The 17,837-nt window shown below is 41.2% G+C and overlaps 1 protein-coding gene across 1 annotated transcript in view; it reads left to right on the top strand.

Moving 5' to 3' along the window:
- The window catches only part of ATP6V1H (ATPase H+ transporting V1 subunit H), a 76,399-nt gene extending 59,718 nt beyond the window's left edge, over nucleotides 1-16,681 (top strand). The window contains exon 14 of the mRNA XM_090039965.1: nucleotides 16,296-16,681. Coding sequence (XP_089896091.1) covers nucleotides 16,296-16,356 — 61 coding nt within the window. The 3' untranslated portion in view covers nucleotides 16,357-16,681. The remainder of the gene's footprint in view (nucleotides 1-16,295) is intronic.
- Nucleotides 16,682-17,837: the final 1,156 nt, after the last annotated feature.

The following is a 17,837-nucleotide window of genomic DNA, read 5'->3' as shown; positions in this document are numbered from 1 at the left end:
TAAGGTTTTTTTAATTCAAGATTTTGCATAAGAGTACTTACCATGAGAAAAGGACTTAGATGTCACAATATAGATACCTGTCCTTGAAACAGGTCGGTATTTGCACGTGTGTGTGCATGCAACTTTTTTTTTTTCCTTTTTAAATTCTTAAATTCTAGTAATACGCTTCTGCCTTGCCCTGCCAATTTGGAAGGGTGGGTTCCATTATCAGTTTTGTGGTCCTTGACTAGTCAGGGTTGACAGCCGGATTAATTTTCTTTGGAGTTTTATTCAAAAGCTTTTTCAGTAATTTAAGAAATAGCATCTGAGAAGCATTTAAAAAGAATGATACTGTGCTGTTTGGCTCGTTGCCGAGGATTTTGAGGCCTTGGTATCAAGTGCTGGGAACCTTCTGTGGCTGAAACAACTGGAGAACTGCCTCTCTCTAATTCTCTATTTCTTCCAGATTGCATCTCTTTTGTTGTAACTCACTATTTTATTTATTGTGAAAACTAAGAGCCTTTTCACTTCAGTAAATACCATTAAAATTATGTATGTGAAGAATCCTTAAAACCAGATTTAGATTATTATAGAGAAGATGCATCTAAATAAACATGATTGAAGTGTACCTGAATAACTGTTGTATTTACTAGCTATTTACAAAAACCTGCATATTGAAACAGATTGCCAAAACCATTTGTAATGAGAGTGTAATAAAAATAGAAGCTTGGGTGTTATGGTTCAGTAGAATAATAGAAGAGGGGTATTGTGAAACAAACAAATACCCTTTATGACTTTGAATTTAAACATGCAGCTTAATCTACTGGTGTTTTGAGTACAGTGCATTGGAAGCGTCTGTGATCAAACATAGGTATATTTAAAAAAAAGATCATGTTAATAGTATGCAAGTGGAGACGGTTTGTAACTATGTACAGAGATGCTAGCAAAAGATTTTCAAGTGAACTGTGCATTGCTCTAGCGACAGCTAATAATGTGGGTATCAAAAGATCAAGAATTCTACAGTACAAAGAAATTTCCCCTTTTGCTACAGATTTTAGCCCTCAGGCATGTTATACACAGTGATCCCTCTTCTCCAAATGGTTTATCACATGCTATGATCCTTTCCTACAAGGGGATTATAAATTTGGCTGTACAAATTGGAAGAAATATTCTCTGTGGTTTAGAAGGACTTGAGTAGAGGAACATTTAATATATTTTTTTCCTACGTGTATGCAGATGTAGAACAAATTACCTCTGAGTTTGTTTTGTGTGCATGTGTATTTTTATGCTTTCATTCCACTTCATAATTAATTATTAGTCAACATTGCTATGTTATGCACTATTTAATTGGAAGTTGGCCATTCTGTTAAACTATGTGAGATTTGCAGCTAGTGTAGTGATGGAAAAGACGCATCTTGAAGACTCGATTTTTTTAGAATTTAAGTTTTAAATGTATACCTCATTCCTGTTATCAGTCATACGTTATAAAATATACTAGCCCATCTTTTGTAAAGTAGGAGTTTCATAGTGTACTCAAATGTAATTCCTAAATTACCAAGTGGCTGAAGAAAGCTGAATGTGGGCAAGATCCCCTTTTTGTTCTTGGTGAGATCTTCTGGTGACCAAAAGCCATCTGCTGGAAAATGGATTACTGAGATTATTTAGAGATTAACCGAACTTGGAAATGCTATTATTTAGAAGCGAGATGAAGAAGGAAATGTTTTAAAGCTGAAAATCAAGCTGCCACGTTTTCTCCATGAATGTAAAACGTATGGAAAAAAATTGGCAGTAAGCTGTCACTTCAGCTGAATTGTATTTTTAAATAGTTGGATTTGTATTTTAAATGGTTTATGCAATGAGGAGACAAATAGTCTGGTTTTTCTTTAGAGTTCTAATTGGTATTATTTAATACATGGTAAATGTGATTTCAAATGAGAGAGTGCCTGCGTGGACAGTATTTGAGATGAAGAACTATCTTTGGGAGGTGGGGAATAGTACAGCACAGAACATTCCCTTTTGCCATGCTGTCCCTTCACTTTGTTCCTTTTACTGTATTCTAGAGACCACCTTTCTGTTCATATTTCTGTGCCAGTAATGTCACCATTCTTTCCAACCACAAGGGCAGAGACTAGCAGCTAGAATCTAATGCCAATTGCCAGTGTCTTTGTGCGAGCGGTATAGAAAAAAATCAGAGCAGCACTTTACAGATGATGATTCAGGGAACAGGTAAAACTGTTCATTTGTGTTGGCAGATGCAGATTAAGCAATGTCTATGTATATTTAAGGTACAAGAACTATATGCAGACTACACTAATGGATATATTGAGGTATTGCCATTTGTTTTGTTCCTTGAATTGAGTAAAGACTTGATTTTTAGATGTTTAGGTTTTGAATATATACCTTATTCACATCATTGGTCATCCATAATGAAATATGTTAACCCAAGTACAGCTCAAATGCTAGCCTGTTGTTCAGGTGTGCCTGAGAGAGCAAACTTGCTGTAGAGTCAACATATATTCTCTGCTGTCTTTCACAATAAACAGGACTTGTTTGGGAAGATCCAAAAAGGCTGCAGGGGTTGAAGACGGGTGCAATTCCTGGGAATCTGCCATTGCAAAGGTGCTCTTTCACGGGCACCCTTGGTGTCTCCATCTCTTCAGCTCAGCTCTGGCCTTTTGACTCTGAAAAGGGATGTAACAATTTGAAGCAGCATTAATTTTCTAAGATTTGCAAAAGATAATTTGTGCTCATGAGGGTTAGGGTACTGAAAGCACAGCTGCCCTCTGGGTGCTTTTATTGTCTACTTAAGTTTCTAATGGATACGGGAAATGGGAAAAGTTCCCTCATCACTGTAAAATGTAAAAAAGGCTCCCTTAGTTTTCTTTGTGCTGTACATTTCTCTAGGCTATGTAATCCTACATTTTTTGTTTGGCAGATAACCTGAAAAAAACATTTCTTGTGTGGGCTTTGACCTACAGTGCATCTTGAAGTAAATTGTCAGCACACAACTCAATCAGTAGGTAAAAGCAGCTCCACAGCAGAAAGAAAGAATGCAAATCAAAGTGAAAGCCTGTTAAGTGATGGGAGTCGAGGAAGCTAGCCTGAAGTACAGTATCAATATTAATTTGAAACTCCAAAATGCACATTCAGGCAAAATTTTATTTTTCTGCTTCCTTTTCTTAAATTTCTAGCTCTTTCTAGAAATATTGACAACCCCTACGCTGTGTTGCAAGCTGTTGTTTTGTGGGCTTAATGCCAATTGCTTCTTTGTCCTCTTGGCTAAGATCAAATTGCTACATTTTTTTTTTTCTTCTCCCTCCTGAATGGATTTTGTTTGCCAAATCTCATCTGTCTTTAAGATTTTTTTCTGCATTGGACTTCCTTTTTGAAATAGGAGGTGCAAAATCTTAGGATAGTTAGCCAGCCATTAAGAACTCCACAGTCCTGATGGCTTGCATTTGTTTATGATAGTGAACAACTCACTTGTTTACTAGTACTACATTTAGGCTTAAATCAAGTAAATGGTGTTGAAATAAACTACTTATGTGGGTTGTATTATTATTAAACTATTGATTTAGTAAGCTGCTTATTTTCATCATGAATACTAGTAGTAGGTGCATTGATAGAGATTTTAGGGGCTGATGCAGATATCCCCCCTACGCCCCCTGCATGAGCCACGGCTTTGTTCCACGCTTGCCCCACCCTGGCTGGGTAGCGCCTGCCCCAGCCCCCCTTCTTTCCTTCCTGTGGAGGCCTTGATCTGTCTTCCCCCTCCTCTCCCCCCCGACTTCGGGCACACGAACAGGCATTTATCAGTCAAGTTATTGGCCACATCAGGCTGACTTTTTTTTTTTTTTTCTTTTCCCTATACAATCAATTTTCTTTATATCGGTGCTGATCTGATATTGAACCGATGTATCTGTACACCTCCAAGTACTAGCATTTTTCAGTAATTCCACTTCATAAAAAATACCCAGTTAACAAGCAGGTTAAATGATTGAAATGTTCAAGAAGATAGATAGCTTTCTCTTCAAATGTTTTAAACATCATAGTTGATGCATCTAGACAGAATGGCAAATAAAACAAAAAAACAATTGTTTACAAGGACTCTTGATCTGCCACGGTTGAATCTCTACCTTGTTAAATGCACTTTATTCTCCACTTGCAAGACTGTATTCAGTTTTTGGGGGCCTGGAATTGGTATTCTGCATACATTCCCACAGAATTTCACAGTACATGAACATGCTTCCTCTTGTAAAACCTAGACATCTTGTTATAACTTATTTTCATAGTACTGGAGAATTTATTCGTAATCCTCATTTGCAAAATGGTTATTCCACATCTTGTTGAGTTCACTTTTTATTCAAGCTAACAACTTTTCTTTAAGCTTCATGCACAATAGGAATAGTTGTTCAGTTGCAGATACCATAGTAGGATTTTTTTTCCTGATGAGGCTTCACTTCTGATAAGTGACACTTTTTTTAAAACTTTCCTTGATAAGAAATCTGATTAAAATTCAGTCAGCCATAATCTATTTAAACCTTTCTGAATTATTCTATATAAATGTAAAGTTTTCAGATGTCAAAAGAATTTTTGCTTTCTGTTCAGCATTCTAAGGCCTCATCTACAGATTAGACTTAAGGTGTGATTTACCAGGCAATCATACCTTAAATTGTGACCCAGCTACACATTCAAACAATTAATGGCATGATAAAACAAGCAAAAACTACAAAGTTATCCCATGTAAAATGTTTAATAACTTTATAGCTTGTTCTTATCCTGCCACTAATTGAATGTGGCCAGATGTGATCCCTTGTGCCCCAGCTGTGTAGCTGACAGGGCTTGTAGTGGTGGCAGTGTTCCCAGTGCTGCCTCCCCTGTGAATCCTGTGAGGTGTGGGGCTGGCAGTGGGAAGAACACTGCTGCTGCTGTGAGCCTCATCGGGTGGGAGGAGGGGGTCAGCAGGAAGAAGGCTGCCTCTGCTGCAAGCCCTGCCGCTGCTTAGGAGGAGCCAGGCCAGGCCAGGTAGTGTGGGTGACTGCCTTCCTGGTAGACTCTACCACTGCCCTTGCTTTCAGCAGCTCTGCTGACTTTGGGGAGGGGCGGGGAAGGAGCCAGGGGGAGCACCAAAATACAAATTCACACAGGGTGCCATTTTCCCTAAGGCTGTCTGTGGGTAGGAGGCACAATTGTGTGGATAATGCATTAGATCCCATTGCACCTTTCCCTGGGTGTGTAGAGGGACCCTAAGAAAATGATTTTTTGGTGTGCTTTTTAAAAAAAGTAAAATTAAACCCCACACTAAATATAAATTAATAAGAAGATATGAACCAATTTGGATGATAAATTTGAAATTATTTTACACTATAAATGTCGTCATAAGAGCATGCCATAGACAAGGAATTAAAATGACTTGCAACAATGTTGCTGCTGTTGCTAAGCAGACATAGGGTTATTGCTAGTCATAACTTGGAGCTCACCATGAAAGATTTACTTAGAACTGTATTCAAAGTGGAGTCTCCCAACAGTGTGCGCTCATGAAGATGGCTAGCAGTATACTGAGCTGCATTAGTAAGAGCATATTCCCCTCTTTGACACTGGTGAGACCACATCTGGAGTACTGTATCCAGTTTTGGGCCCCCTACTACAGAAAAGATGTGTACAAATTGGAGAGAGTCCAGTGGAGGGCTGTGAAAATGGTTAGGGGGATGGAGCATGTGACGACTTCTGCAGAGAGACTGAGGGAACTGGGCTTGTTTAGTTTGGAGAAGAGAAGTGTGTGGGGAGGGGGGCAGGATTTAATAGCAGCCTTCAACTACCTGAGGGTGATTCGAAAGACAATGGACTATTCTCAGTGGTGGCAGATAACGGAACAAGGAACAATGGTCTCATGTTGCAGCGAGGGTAGCTTAGGTTAGATATTAGGGAAATATAACACGGTGGGTTGTAAAGCACTAGAACAGGTTATCCTGAGAGGTTGTGGAGTCTCCATCCTTGGAGGTTTTAAAGATCTGGCTTGACAGAGCCTTGGTTGGGATGATCTAGTTTGGGATGGGCCTGATCTGAGTAGAGGGTTGGACTTCTGAGGTCCTTTCCAACCCTAACTTTCTATGATTCTGTGATTTTATTTATTTATTTATTTATTTTTACTTTTTTTCCCAATTAATAGCAGATCAATGGATTTTTTTTTTTTGTCTGAATAGCTATATTACCCTAGGGAGCTATAGATGAAAAGAGAGAGATCTCACATTGTCAAGTAGCTGGCATTATGGTATGGTAAAAGGCAAAGCTGAATGTTAAATCCAAGAATTTTCATGTTCATGATAAGGGTTTTAATCTTTGCATTGAGTTACTGTTTGATTCAGTTGGTATTAATCTGTAGTTTCCCTGTGTAATGATGCAGAGTTCAACCTAAAGATGGATCCTAATTTTAATTTTTTGAGCATCTTTGGTCAGGAATCCTTTTTGACAAAGTTCTGGCCTTCCTGTGCTCACTCATGCATATGATTTTTCTCAGCCTGCTATCTTTTACTTTTTCTGTGCATAAAATGTGCTAATTTAATTTTTCTTTTTTAATTTTAATTTAATTTAATTTTTATTTGTTTTTCCTAGTAGGCACTTGTAGCATTTTTTTACCTTTTGAAGTCTAACAATTTGTTCTTTTCTTACAGCTCAGGCTGGTTTCTTTCATGGTTGCTGTCATTTAGAAAATGTGTTGAGTCTATTGTAATTTTGTTCCTGTTGCAGAGATTCATAGCTCCTTTCATCTTTGCAGTTTATCCTATGCCTGCTAGTATAGTATGTAAGTGCTTCATAATCTTTAAAGATTTTGGAATAAGCCCAAGAGGTTAGTTAGGGAATTGAAGCATACAGTGGTTCAGAGCCAGATATAAAGTAGGACTGGCACACCTCTGTGTCATGTGTGGAATGCAGACTCCATAATTAGTCACCTGTACTCCTTGTACAGTACATAGCCCCCCCAGAAGCTAGCTTTTCAAGATCTGGAGCTGAATGGATAGCTGCCTAGAGCTAACCAATGCAAAGCACAAGTGTAATCTCAACTCCCAGCCTATCTCTTGTACATGTGGGATCCAGAGTCAATAGCTCACTCCTGAGAGTAACACTTATAAAGCCTCTTTGAATGAAATGAGCACACCACCTTGGTGTTTAAGACATGGCTGCAGGGAGATGGAGATGCTGGAAGTGCTCATCCTTTGTTAATCATTAATTAAAGTGTGACTGCTGTGTTTTATGCCATTGGTAAAGATGAGCTATGCTTGGAGTGTGCCCACAGATTGGGACTCTTATAGGACTTAAACGTTGCGCACGCAAACTTCTGCAGTTTGTCAGATGGGTTCCAGGGAACTTTCAGATCAAAAAGGGGGAGGCAGTTAGAATCAGAAGACACTTGAACACCAGAGTGCGTACTTAGTGGGGACATCTTTTGGATGGCAGTTTTGGACTTGAGTGCCTGCAGTCTGCTTAAGCTTGATTTTAGGCGTCTGCTTCCTTTTTTTGTTTTGTTTTTAATATGACCTAGGTGACGTGCATAGGGTTGTGAAGTGAGACCATGGTAGAGCAGGGAGTTGAACTAGTCTCTCCCAAATGGAAGATTTATCTTTAACCACTAGACCCGTTGTTCCCCCCCCTTCCCATCCCCTCCCTGCCCCCAGGTATACTAGTTTCACAAGAGCTGTTTTACATTTTGCTGCTGATTTTTATGGTGCATAGTAATACTTGTGGTAAGGTGTATATACTGGTCCTGTCTATACATGCAATAAATGCACATGAATCAACTGTGAAGCTTATTGCTCTGGAGTTTGTGCAGCAGGTAAAGCCCCATTGGAATAGCTTGGGTTGGCAAGGGATCCCGGGGGCAGGGGGTCATCAGCCTGCCAGCCCAGGGCTGCTCTGAGGAGGCTCTCTGTGCTGCAGAGGTGCTGGCTGAAGTACAAGGGTGCTTAAGCGTGGGGGCTGCCTGCTGGCTAGCCCCCACACTGAAGCACCCTGTGCCCCAGCCAGCCCCTCCACGGCATACTGAATTGGGTCAGAGCTGTCCCGGGCTGGCAGGTGCATGTTAGGTGCAAAGACATTTACTGTGAAATTAATTAGTCAAGTGTGCAGTAAATGTCTCGTGTAGATGTGCTGACTGTAGCATTTGTTGTGTTTTAGTAGCCAGTCAAAGTGTCTAAGACACTGATGTAGCTCCAGCTTGATTTCTGAGACCAAATACTTTCTTCTTCCCTACTTCATTGACTCCTCTATTCTTCTATTCCTATCTTTTCTGTACTACAGTTAATTGCTTGTAATTCAGAATATTCCAGGGGTTTACCCAGAAATGTGCCATTGCCTTTCAACTTTCTGTAGACAATTCTGTGTAGTTAGGTTGTTGATGCCACAATCCTCTGATTCATAGATCTTATAAGTGATATTCTATGGCACTTAAAATAAGAACATCGGTTTTATTGCTGCAAGCAAATCAGCTTTATGGTCACAAGCAAGAAAGGTTAGATTTATAAGGCAGACTACATTCTATGAATTAGAGGCACTAATAGACTTTTAAAATGTGTTTCTTGTTAGTTTATTCTGTGTACTTACCTTTTTGGAGGGGCCTCCCAATAGTTTCTTAATATTCTGTAGTTTGTACAGCTTGCTGACAGGTTGAAGGCCAGGTTTTCTTAAAGGCAATACACTGGAGGTAAGAGTTGAAATGCAGAGGAGGGGAAAAGATCCCAACTCATAACTTCAGCACCGCTGCACTTAAATGTGTTTTGTTCTTTTAAAGCGTAGGCAAACCTGACTGGAGTGGTCATGAGAATTTTGGTTCTGGATTCTGATTTTTAGGGTACAACTTCCCAGATGGATCCTGTTAAATTCATTACTGTCTATTCTCTTTGACTTTTCAGAATCTTAACTTCCCTTAGTCTTTCCTCGTAAGGTTTGTCCTCCAAGGCCCATAATCCTTTTTGTGGTCCTTCTCTGAACCTGTCTCTAGTTTGGCACCCAGAACTGGACACAGTACTCCAGCTGGGGTCTTACCAAGCAGAGAGGAAGTATCGCTTCCTTAGCCCTGCTCATAATGCATCCCAGTATGCTGTTAGCTCTGACTACAGCATCACACTGGTGGCTCATGTTCATAACTATAACCCCAAGGTCCCTTTCAGCCATGGTGCTGGCCAGGACATCTCCTGCTAACCTATATTCATGCCGCTGGTGGTTTCTCCCCAGATGAAGCACCCTGCATTTATACTTATTGAACTGCATCCGGTTCCACTCTGCCCACCTTTCCAGCTTGTCCACGTCTACTTGGCTCTGCATCCTATTCCCTAGCTTTTCCCCATAACTTAATATTGTCTGCAGACATGGTCAGCATGCTTTCCACATCCTAGTCTAAATGGTTGCTAAAGATGTTGAACAGCAGTGGACTAAGAACTGAACCCTGCATGTCACCACTGGCTACCTCCTGCCAAGATGATACAGACCCATCCACTAACACACTCTGGGTTTGACCCCTTAGCCACTACCCAACCCACCTAACTGTGGACTCTGCCAGCCCTCAATCCCCCAGTTTTTTTTATAAGGATGTCATGGGAGACCATATCAAAGGCCCTTTTAAAATCCAAGTATTTGACCTCAACCACATCTCCCACATCTAAGTGGTTTGTTACTTGATCATAGAAGGAGATGAGGTTGGTCAGACACGACCTGCCCACAAAGAAACCATGTTGGCTATTCTTCAGCATCATGTTTTCTACCAGTTTCTCACAAATGGACTCTCCTGACCATTTGTTACCAGCTATACTGTCCCATTCTGCAAGGGCTCCTCCACACTTCCCTTGCTCTTCCTCCTGTTCCCTATATACCTAAAGAAGGATTTCTTATTGTCCTTGATTTCGGTTGCTACTCTTGCTTTCCTTATCTTCTGTCTACAAATATGGGCTATTCTTGTGTATTCCTTCTTGGTGACTATCCCTCATTTCCACTGTCCATAAGCCTCCTTTTTCTTAAGCACTCCTGGATTCCTCTGGTAAGCCAAGAGGGTTTCCTGGCCTCTACCACCTTTCCTGTTTACAGGAATGGACCTTTTCTGTGCTCTGAGGATCGCTCTTTTGAGGAATGACTACCCTTCCTGAACTCCCTTCCCCTCCAGTTCCTCTTCCCATAGGCTCTCTCCTACTATTTTCCTAAGCTCATTGAAGTCAACCTTCCTGAAGTCCAGTGCCTCTGCCCTACTGGCTGACTTCCCTGCCCTACAACAGTGAATTCTGTCATCTCATGATCACTGTCTCCCAGATTACCCTCAGTCCTCGGATCTCCCACCAGGTCATCCCCTTTGGCTAGAACCAAATCCAACCATGCTTTCCCCCGGTCGGCCCATTCACCTCCTGTACTAAATAAAGTACTTCCATGCAGGTCAGAAACCTACATGACCAGTCAGATCTGGCCAAATGGTCCTCCCAGATGTTAGGGTAACTGAGGTCACCGTGATGACCATGTCCCTTGAACATGCAGCCTCCATCAGTTCTCTGGAATATTCCAGATCCAGCTTTTCCTCCTGGTGTGGCAGTCTGTAGTAGATGCTTACCATCAAGTCCCCTTCACCTTGTTTTTCCCCCCTCGCCCCCCAGTATCTTGACCCACAGGATCTTGATTCACCTTTCTCTTGAACCCATTTGGGTGTCTGAGGAGGCATACTGCTCCTTTACATGAAGAGCTACTCCTCCACCCTTCTTTATCCGATCCCTTCTGTGCCGCCTGTAGCCCTTTGTGCATACAGCCCAGTTGCGCGTGGTGTCCCACCAGGTCTCCGTTATTCTGATGAGATCATAGTTCCTATTTGTTAGCAGGAGTGCCAGTTCTTCCTGTTTATTCCCCATATTCATAAGTTTGTGTATAGATGCTTGAGTCCCACATTGGTAACCCCCAGTTCCCTGCTGCCTTGACACCGTTTCATCTCTCGATGCCTCCCTGACCACCCTCTCTGTGTCCTTCCTTCTTTGCTGTCCCCCAGCTTGCATTTTTGACTGCAAACCCTTCCCCCAGTGCAGCTAGTTTTAAAGCCCTCTCCAGTGGTTTCTTCCCTCTTGGTATGAGGTGGATACCATCTCTTCCCAACAAGCTTCTATCCTGGAACAGTGTTGCGTGATGATAAAATCCCCAACCCTTGCTATGGCACCATCTCCAGAGCCTCCAGTTGGCCTCCTCAATACAACTGTCCCCCCAAGGGCCCTGACCTCTGACTGGGAGGACAGAAGAGAAAACCACCTGTACCCCAAACCTCTTGAGCCCAGAGCCCAGTAGTCACTCGTGACATTTCCAGGGTTGTTCCTGGCCATGTTATTCATGCCTACATGGATAAGCAGCATGGGGTAGTGGTTGGAGGGCAATATGAGTTTGGTGTTCTTCTCTGTCACATTCTGGATATGGGCTTCCAGAAGGCAGCAGACCAGTGCAAAGGGATCCACCTGGCACATGGCACCCTCCATCCTTCTCGGGAGCAAGTCGCCCACTAACACCACCTTATGTTTCCTCTTCTGGACAAGAGCATGCCTCCTTTCTTCCTCTGGAGCAAGTGATTCCAGTCCTTCCATCAGTGGTGCAAGGGTTTCATACCTGTTGCACAGCTGAACCATAGAAGTTTCCTTTGCGGCACATGACCTGGAGCCTGAAGCAGCTAGCTTCTGCTCGGCTCCATTCAGGTCCTCCCGCTCCATCAACTTGTCCTTTATTCTTTTGCTGCAAAGCCTTGCTGTTCAACTTGTCTGTCTCCTGCTCGACAGCCCTGGTGTTGCACAACCTGCTTGCTTCCACCTGGAGCTTATTTACCCGGCTCTCTAGAGACTTTATTGGAGCATAGTCCCCACAAATATGGGAAGAAGGAACTTAATCTACTGTTCCAGGATGGGACTTACGTGACTTTTTTTTTTTCCTCATAACCACAGCAGTGCATGAGAACTACTTGGAAGACTTGATGAAATCATTGTGTGACTATTTCAAATGACCAGAACCTATTAATCCCACTAGCACAGGTCTCAGACCTGATGGTACTAGCGTATGGAACAATGCTTAACCCTAGTGAAGAGGAAAGAAATATGTTTGTCTGGAAATCTGTTGCGTTGCCAACAGTGCAGACTACCACCTTTTCCCATTTAGTGTTTCCTTCCCCAACTCCCACCTCCCTGCCCCCAAGCCAATTCTGTATGTAAAGTCTTTGTAAACTTTTTGCTTTACACTGCTTTCTTTTCATGTTATATACAGAAATGATTCTTAAAGATGCTTTCACCTATGCCATCTTCTGATGATCAGCATTACAGATTGAATTTTTCTTCCTATATTGGTAGTCTCCTGGTCTCTTTGGCCAAACACTTCTCCTGTGCCAAGTGTTGACTAATGCTTACATCCCTATAAGGGAGAATTTGTTCTGGTATCTTGTGGGGGGTGTTTAAAACAGGGGACAATATATTAGCCTAAGGTCAAAGCTGATATAACAGTTCAGGAGTTTCTAGCTCCCATGATAAAACATATGTTGTTGTCTAATTGCAGCCTCTATTCAAATCAAATGTTCATTCAAATAAAATGTTTTGTAAAATGATTTTCTCATCTCTGATTACTTTAGACCATTATTTATTCCCCCCCAAAATAAAACTTGTAACAGTGCAGTGTGTTGAATAATTTCTTCATCAGTATAGCATTTATTATGTAGAACAAACAGCACTTTAAATGTTTATTTGAAAGAGTAGTACTAAATAATCTGAGACAGTTTGCTCTTGAAGCAAAGGACCTCTTAGTCTGATTTTATCTCTAATAAAAAGTAGAAGTTAGTGAAACAACCATAGTCACTGGCTGTATATGTGAAAATGGTCATAAATTTTACAGTGCTATTTATCTCCTAACATGAAGTGTCATCATATAAAAAGTCTACTCAAATTGTGTTGTCCTTTAGTATACCTTTATAATTAACAGAGTGAGAACAAGGAGATGTCTAAAAAGTGGCTTCCATAACCTAGGAGAGTGTGGGAGGAAAACTGACTAAATACATAATGCTTTGAAGAATAACTTATTAATTTAATCTCTCCTCTTAGTAACAATGAAGGCCATCATGTGGAACTTTCATATCAAGAGTGGATTTTTAACCACACCAATTTTTAAGCAATTTAACCTAGCATTACTATTAACCTTTGGTACTGCTCCTTCCAGTCTGCAAAATGCCATCAGAGAAGCATCAGTGGTTCTGTTCTCCAGGGGCAGTTGCTTCTCGTATTTGGTCTTTGCTGACTGAAGAGGAAGAAGAAAAACAACAACAAATCCCTTGATTGTCAGAGTGGGGGGAAGAATTCCCTATGGCATCCAAGGAACAAAGCTGCTAAATATAATTTGAGCAAGATGCTGCCTTACGAGATGTTTAAATGGAAAGGCACTGCTCTGGATCTCTGGTTACTGAGATGTGACCATGTGCCTAAGATGGTGCAAGGCAGGTGGAGAGAGCTCTTGGCTATTACTGCTTTGAAGGTGTGTTTTTTCGTTTTGTGTTTTTTGGGGTTTTTTTAGAAAAAAATGTATATTAAAACTAACAGAAGACAGATTTTTGTTGATTTCATATTTAATTATTTACTGTGATTTCTAAAAGTGGGAGTAATTCTTATTACATAAAACTTACCTTTTGAAGCAATGGGAACAGTATTGCCACAGCTATGAGCCATCTCTTCTCTTTCCCGGGAGCATACACTTTCTATTCCCCAGAACTGTTGCTTGCATGCATGCATACATCAGTGACCTAAGGAAAAATCTATTTTTTCTTGTTAGTGGTTTTTTTAAAACAAAGGAAGCATGTGAAGACTTGAGCATTCACTACTCATTCTCTGCAGCACAACTCAGAAGTATTATAAGACTTTGGCTAATTCCATCTTTGGTTATCATTGAAGCTTCTTTTCTCAGAAGGGAAAAGATGTCTACTCAGTGTAGCTCATGCACTGCAGTAGTTGTAATCCCCAGAAGCATTTGATATCTGACTCCTGCAGTTGCCAGGGGTCTAGCTAATTTTCCTTAACGCAAACTGCCCTAAGTGCTCTTTATAGCAGTTAAAAACCCTTGTGCTGTAATATTTTGTATGCTAGCTTGTTCAAGCCATAAAACTATATTAAATGGGTCTCTGACCCATTTAATTTTTAAGACTAGTTTGGAGGAAATATTCAGTTGAGTGGAACATGGCATGGGTACTGAGCTTTATATACTATAACAAATTTAAAGCACATTTACCTATTGCCTTTTATAGTAAGGTGCCAAATTGGAACTGAATTGTTCTCATTGCATAGGACTTGGTAGATGATCTTTGGTATTCCTTCTGGAGATTCTGCCTTTGCTAGGACATCTGGACTGTAGGATAGCTATGGAAAGTTTTTCATGCTTTGGGTTAGCCAGAATGTCCGGCCAAAAGAAAAGTCTCTTACTTGGCTCTTGAGAATTTTTGAGAACTGTGTGTTTTTTGAAGCATTTGTAATGCTAGACAATGAGAGATGTGTAATAAAAATGGACTATAGGTAACGTTTTGAAATGTGGTTGGCAAGATTGCAATCTGAATCCTGTCAGACCAGCTTTGTTTATAGTGTTTCTTGAAGCTGCTTCGCTGCAATTTTAGAGGCTCTTGTTCAACTACTATAGATGCTTGTGCTTCTGTCATCAAAATGCAAATATGAAAATAAAAACATAATGGTAAATGTTCCATAAGGTAGAAAACATTTCCTTTGCTTTATAACACTTTCATCCAACTTCACATGGGGAACTAAAAGAATAGAAAATGTTTCCGTTCCATAGCAAAAAGGCTGACTTTTAGAAATCCCATTTTCCCCACCTCCCTTTTTCAGGTCTTTTTTTGGCTCTGTACAGACATTCAGTTTCTCCTAGGGAAGTTGCTGCTCTCCCAAGAGATACCACAAGAATACAGATATTCAGGCTTTTTCTCAGAGTAAAAACGGCCCCTCCAGGACAAAAATAACCTGGGAACAATCGAGGTTAAATCACTTCCAGGAGAAGCTCTGGAACAGCAGGTGTGTATGTACAAGCTGTGGCTTCTCTTAGAAGAGAATCTAGTTCTCGGCATTCCCTGCCTCTGTCGAGACAGCGTGTTGCTCGCTGGACTGCTTCAGTAGGGAGCAGCATGCACCCCTACACAGTCTTCACATCGTGCTGCAGGGAAGTGCAGGCTTGACAATGGGCGGTCTTAGTCAGCCAGTCAGGGCTGACTTCTGAACTGTTGCCATTTGTCACCAGGCAGATAAAGGAAGTCTGCAGAGCATGCTGAGGTGTGGACAGGGCCTCCTCCTTGGCTTTGCAGTTTCACAACTGTGAGCTCTCCATTCTTCAGGGCCTCAGTGTTTTAATATCTGTGCAGGAGGCTGTGGGTAAGTTTTTCTCTACCAGGAGAACGAACCTGGGAGAATTTTTCCAGAACATTTGTACACAGCTTCTATCAAGGGCTGAGCTCCCTGAACCTCCCATTGAATCCAGTGGAATATCGCACTCAGCACCTTTTTTGATTAGACCTTTGGTGTCCCTTTATAAATCTATGTGGTGTCACACGTTTGAATTGCTTCTTTCCAACGCATGTCAGTGAAACTTTAGTTGTTACTTTGCAAGTGAATCTGAAAAGTACATTGTAGCATTTGTGGGAAGGATGGACTCCTCAAAGCTATTTCACTTTAGGAATACAAAAACCATGTCTAACTTTGCTCCAAGTTTAGGCTGGACTGCTGCAAAAATAAATGCTATTAAAGCACATCTTTCTCTAGGCCATTTATTCTACATACACACCAAGATTATTTGTGTCAGATCTAAGTGGATTGAGAGAGCTTGTGATTTGGACAAGAACAGCCCTGGATCAGAGTTTAAACAAATGAGGCTTTGCCAGCTAAACAGTGTATACCATCTGTCTGCACATTACTAGGAGTTATGCACTGCGAAGTGCAAAATCTCTCAAATGTCTCAACCATATTTGTGATCAGCAACAAGCAAAATTTTATTGTAGTCATGGATTCATGAGGATTCAGAAGATTTTTCAGATATGTTGGTGACTTTCTGGATGTTTCAGAAGGGAGCTTTTGTTTTCAGAGAGCAGGTAATCAGGATATTTTTGATGCTCAGGAGTCATTTCAAAGCATTTAAAGTTGGGCATCTGAAAATCAGTAGCTATGGCCCTTTATCTGAAAGGACTTAAATATAAAGGCATTGCTGCTGCTTTTTTTTTTTTTTAACCATGCTTAAGGCTCCCTCCATGGGGGAACCTTTCACAATTTGATTTTTGTTTATTATGTCTCTTGCAGGGAGTATCTCGGGAAGCAGTTACAGTCAGAACAACCTCCAACAGTTACTGCACGAAGCTAAGCACTTTGGCCTGTACTGCAGTTCTTCCCTCATGGGTCCACCTGGAATGTGTGCGTCATTAAATTGATACCAAGAAAACATTTTTGGTCACAATGTTTGTCTCCTGCTAATGTGTATGCTTTCCAGTTTCCCTTACAGTGCTGTAACCTAGTTAGTTAGTTAATTAATTAATTAATTGTTAAACTATTTCTAAAAAATCTACCAGTTGGCATCCTGCTATATTATGAACATATGTGAAGAAATACAGCAAATATGTCTTGCCTTTATGTATTTATTGTTCTCTCAACACAAGAAGCTTATTAAACGATATTCATTCCAGAACAAACTGTATCTTGGTTCTTTCTATATTTCCTTCGGTCAGTTGCAAAAAGGCTAGCACTGTAAACAGGAATAAATCCCTGTATTCTTCTGCAGAGCAATTCTTAAAACTGTCATCTGAGGCAGCATGCTATAAGACATTTGGTAGTCTGGAGAATATTTCTTATTAGCTTCAGAAAACTTTCTGCAACATCAGACAATATTAAGTTGGTAAATAATCACTGATTCATATTATCATTACTTTTAATAGTACAGGACTTGTTTTTAGATGCAATTCAGAAACTGCTTTTAAATTGCCACACGAGAAATACATCAGTAAGCTTTTCCACACACTGCTACAGTATTATGATCTAGCAAGACCAAACTACTATTAGTTTCATACGTTTTATGTTTAAAGCGTTAGACTAAGTTAAAATAGTGTCGCAGCAGTCGCAGGTTAAGGTTTTGACGTCTCTAATCTTCACATCTGACTTACCACTAAATGGCCTGGCAAGCAGGAGCTTGGCCAGGGGCCAGGAATCTATCCTTCCTCTTAAAGTAGAGTCCTGGGGGTTAAGCACAGCAAAACCATGAAGTCTAGAGAAGTATGCCTCCCAACAGCTCCACTTCCAGCATGGAGATGCCAGGAGTTAACTGCATGGCTATAGCACAGAGCCTGAAGAAGTATGCCTGACTTGGCTCTAATGCTTTTGCCAGGCTTGCTGCGAGGAAGCTCTTTTTCACACTCCCTAGGAATACCCCCTCCTGTTTTCTACCCCCCCCCTCTCCCCCATATCCCTCCCCTAAGTTCTCCTGGCCAGGGGAGAGCTGCCCAGATGTGGAACAAAAGCTTAGCCCACTGATGGGAAGGCCTTGTGCTTGGCCCCTAGCCTAGGGGCCTGGATCAGGTCTCCTGGGGTCTTTGGAATCAGCAGTGTGATGTCGTGGGCTGGGTACAGTGGGGATGTTGGCTTTGTACTGGGCAATAGGGCTTAGGAGGGTGGAAAGTTTGTTGCTATAGAGAGGCTGGGAGCCATGCCTTCTGGCATGGTGGATGACTGCAAATTGTTTGCTTTACTGGTGGAACAGGGTAGGAGTACCATCTTTTGAGCTATGTAAACAGTTGAAAGAGAGTCCCACATGAAGCGGTATACCTTTAAGATGCATTGCACAGTTGCATCCTT

The sequence above is a fragment of the Crocodylus siamensis genome, chromosome 3 (assembly GCF_052110815.1).
Source record: "Crocodylus siamensis isolate JL-2025a chromosome 3, ASM5211081v1, whole genome shotgun sequence".
NCBI classification, from domain to species: domain Eukaryota; kingdom Metazoa; phylum Chordata; order Crocodylia; family Crocodylidae; genus Crocodylus; species Crocodylus siamensis.
Note: the sequence above shows the minus strand (reverse complement) of the source record. Positions and strands in the feature narration are given on the sequence as shown.